This window comes from Tupaia chinensis, unplaced genomic scaffold (assembly GCF_000334495.1).
Source record: "Tupaia chinensis unplaced genomic scaffold, TupChi_1.0 Scaffold149011_1, whole genome shotgun sequence".
In the NCBI taxonomy this organism is placed as follows: domain Eukaryota; kingdom Metazoa; phylum Chordata; class Mammalia; order Scandentia; family Tupaiidae; genus Tupaia; species Tupaia belangeri.
In genome coordinates, this window is record NW_006208857.1 from 945,672 (window position 1) to 948,572 (window position 2,901).

At 54.9% G+C, this 2,901-nt stretch overlaps 1 protein-coding gene across 6 annotated transcripts in view; it reads right to left on the reverse strand.

The window, feature by feature from the left end:
* Positions 1 to 2,901, reverse strand: part of CD27 (CD27 molecule) — an 8,192-nt gene that overhangs the window by 1,603 nt on the left and 3,688 nt on the right. For 2 of the 6 annotated variants that reach the window (XM_027769224.1, XM_014585140.2), the window contains exon 3: positions 842 to 895. In XM_027769224.1, coding sequence (XP_027625025.1) covers positions 842 to 895 — 54 coding nt within the window. Of the gene's footprint in view, positions 1 to 13; positions 210 to 363; positions 538 to 633; positions 896 to 2,901 lie in introns of all 6 variants that reach the window. The other 4 variants (XM_027769225.1, XM_006170829.3, XM_027769228.1 and 1 more) reach the window with 4 other exon arrangements.

The following is a 2,901-nucleotide window of genomic DNA, read 5'->3' on the forward strand; positions in this document are numbered from 1 at the left end:
GGGAGGGGGAGATGTCGCCGTTTCCGTTGGCAGCAGGGCCGAGGTGGGGGTGTGGCGGGGGCAGGACGGGACACCTGTCTTCTGCCTCTTACTTGATCCATGTCTTTGTCGGTGGAGAAACAGGGCTCCACTCAAGGTGAACGCAAGGAACATTCCGCACAGGATCACAAAGATGCAGATGCAGTCCCAGTTGCACGGGGTCCTTTGGGCTGTGACAGGCAGGGGCCCCCCAGGGCTTTTGAGAAGGTCTAGACCTTGATGCCATCCTGTCCCCCCCTCCCCCCCCCTTCCCCCCCTCATCCTCAACCCCGCCACTGGGCCAAGTCATTCCTAATGGCCGGACTCTGCTTTCCCTCCTCTTACCTATACTCCTGGGGACTTCCCGGCTGGCTTCCCTCCTGCCCCTCCTGTAGGCAACCTCTCTGTGGTGAGGATTAGGGAGAAACTCACGTGGCCAGTTGGTAGAGAGAGACGTGACAGGCAGCTGCTTCAGGTCAGCTGGGTTCTTGTGGCTGACTCTACTGGCCTCTGGCATCTCTGGAGAAAGAGACAGAAAGTAGGCGCGGGGAGCCCCTGAGGACAAGCTGGCAGGTCTAGGAAGCCTGGGTGAGAGGGGAGGCAGGACAGGCTGACCCGGCAGTTCATCTGAGGTGAGTGCAGGTCGGGCGTCACTGCCACACCAGATGATGGGATGGCACGAGGGTTGCCTGGAACTTACTTCCGGCATGAGGAACGTGGGTGGGTTGTGGGTGTGGGGCTGGGGCCTGAGATGGGTGGGTGGGCGGCCGGGGCTTTGGGAGAGGGTCACACGCCGTGCACTCCTTGTCCCTGCACTGCCAGCCTCTGGGACAGGCACACTCGGCATTAGCGGTGACGGTGCAGTTGCGAACGAGACCTGGGAGAAGAGAAGGGCAGGGGAACACAGGACGCTCAGACCTTTAGGGACCTGCGAGGTTCCCTTGCTTAGTCCCCAGCCCCACCCCAGAACCTCCCCTTGCCCTGCCCACTGCCTCACCACCCGCCATGACGGCGTGCCACACACTTGCTGTCACCCAGTGCTTTGGCCATTATTATTATTTATTCAAGAAGAACATTGGACCTTTCAGAAAACGTATGGGTTCAGGGAACCAGCAGTTAGCGTAATGGCTATGTCGCTGGACTCCCACATAGTTGACCGCGGTTCGAGTCCCGGACCTGGTGGCTTAGAACTCACGCCAGGTGCGTGTGCGTGCGTGCCCAAGATCCCGAGAGGAGAATGGAGGAGAAGGGATTGCGGTGTGGCCATCCGCCCTGGGGGGTGATTTCTCGCTTTCTGTCTCTCTGTCTCTCTCTGTCTGGCGAGTGCACGTGCCCTATAGCGAAAACCTCTCCCAAAAAAAAAAAAAAAGAAAGAAAAGAAAACATATGGGTTCAGAAATAAAAACGATAAAAAGTAAAAAGCTTACATAATTTTCTCTCATATTCACTGATAAGAGAACCTTTAAAACAAATTCCAGAGGGTATACGTTTATAGGAGTATGTGTGCGAGAGAGAGAGAGACAGAAAGAGCGGGGGTGGAGGAGAGCTCGAGAAAGCACCCGCCGACAGGGCCTGATATGCTGCAGCCCCTTTTCCTTCCCATTCTCTTTCCTGTTGGGATCCTGCACGAGCGTGTTTCTAAGCTGATGGGGTTTGGGACTCAAACCCTAGTGGGCCATGTGCTATCCAGCTCCCTCTGTGCAGCACTTAACCACCGCATGGGCCCACCCTGCCTGTTTACTGAAGTGTAATATACTCACAGCGGGACACATATCACAGCGTTCCGCTCAAGAGCTGGTGCAGGTTGGACTCACAGGTGTAACCAGCACCAGATCCAGACGCCGAAGATAAGCAACGATATTCCTTCTTGTCCGTAACCTCCCGAGGGTAGCTACTGTCCTGATCTCTAACAGCAGAAATGATCTTTGCACTGTGCAGGTGGAATCATACAGCATGTACTCATTTCTGCCCGGCTTCTTTTACTCCCACCCATGTGAGTTTCAACCTTGTTGTTCACAGCGATTGCAAGCTGTTCGTTCTCATGGCTGTGTCGCATCCCAGTGTGACTATATGACAGTTTACGCATCTGTTCTGCTGGTAATGGACATTTGGGCAGTGTCTACCATGGGGGGGGGGCGCTTTCCTCTCTCCCTCTCTCTGTCGCTCTTGTCTCTCTCTTGCAAGCTTGTGTGTATGCACATACACAAACACACAAGAAAGGGAAAAAGAAAGGTACTGCTATGACCTTGATACATTTTAACTTTACGAAGAATGTGTTGATTACAGAAGCCTTGCCTTTAAAACGGAAACTTTACTCAAGTGGGGGTTCAATGTGTGGTGGCTGCAATGAGTTATCCTGGAGAGGTGGGCGTTGGGGGTACTGGGTCGGACTGGGCTCGCAGGGGCTGGGGGTTGCTGGGAGAGGGATTCAGGGAAAGGTAGCAGCTCTTTTTGTGCAGGCTTAGGTGGAGCCTGGGGGCCTACGGCAGCAGGCAGCACCCTCGGGAGCCCAGGGCCCACCATCCAAACCAACTGTTCTTTTTTTTTTTTTTTGGAGAGATTTTCACTGTAGGGCGCGTGTGCTCGCCAGACAGACAGAGACATAGAGACAGAAAGCGAGAAATCACCCCCCAGGGGGGATGGTCACGCCGCAATCCCTTCTCCTCCATTCTCCTCTCAGGATCTTGGGCACGCACGCACATGTGCCCGGCATGAATTTTAAGCCACCGGGTCCGGGACGTGAACCGCGGTCGACTACGTGGGAGTCCAGCGACATAGCCATTACGCTAACTGCTGGTTCCCCCTTGGGATAGGTTTCTGAGAATGGAAATGGGCTTCCTGAATACACAGACACTTGAGGGCGTGGGTATCACAACCGTGGGA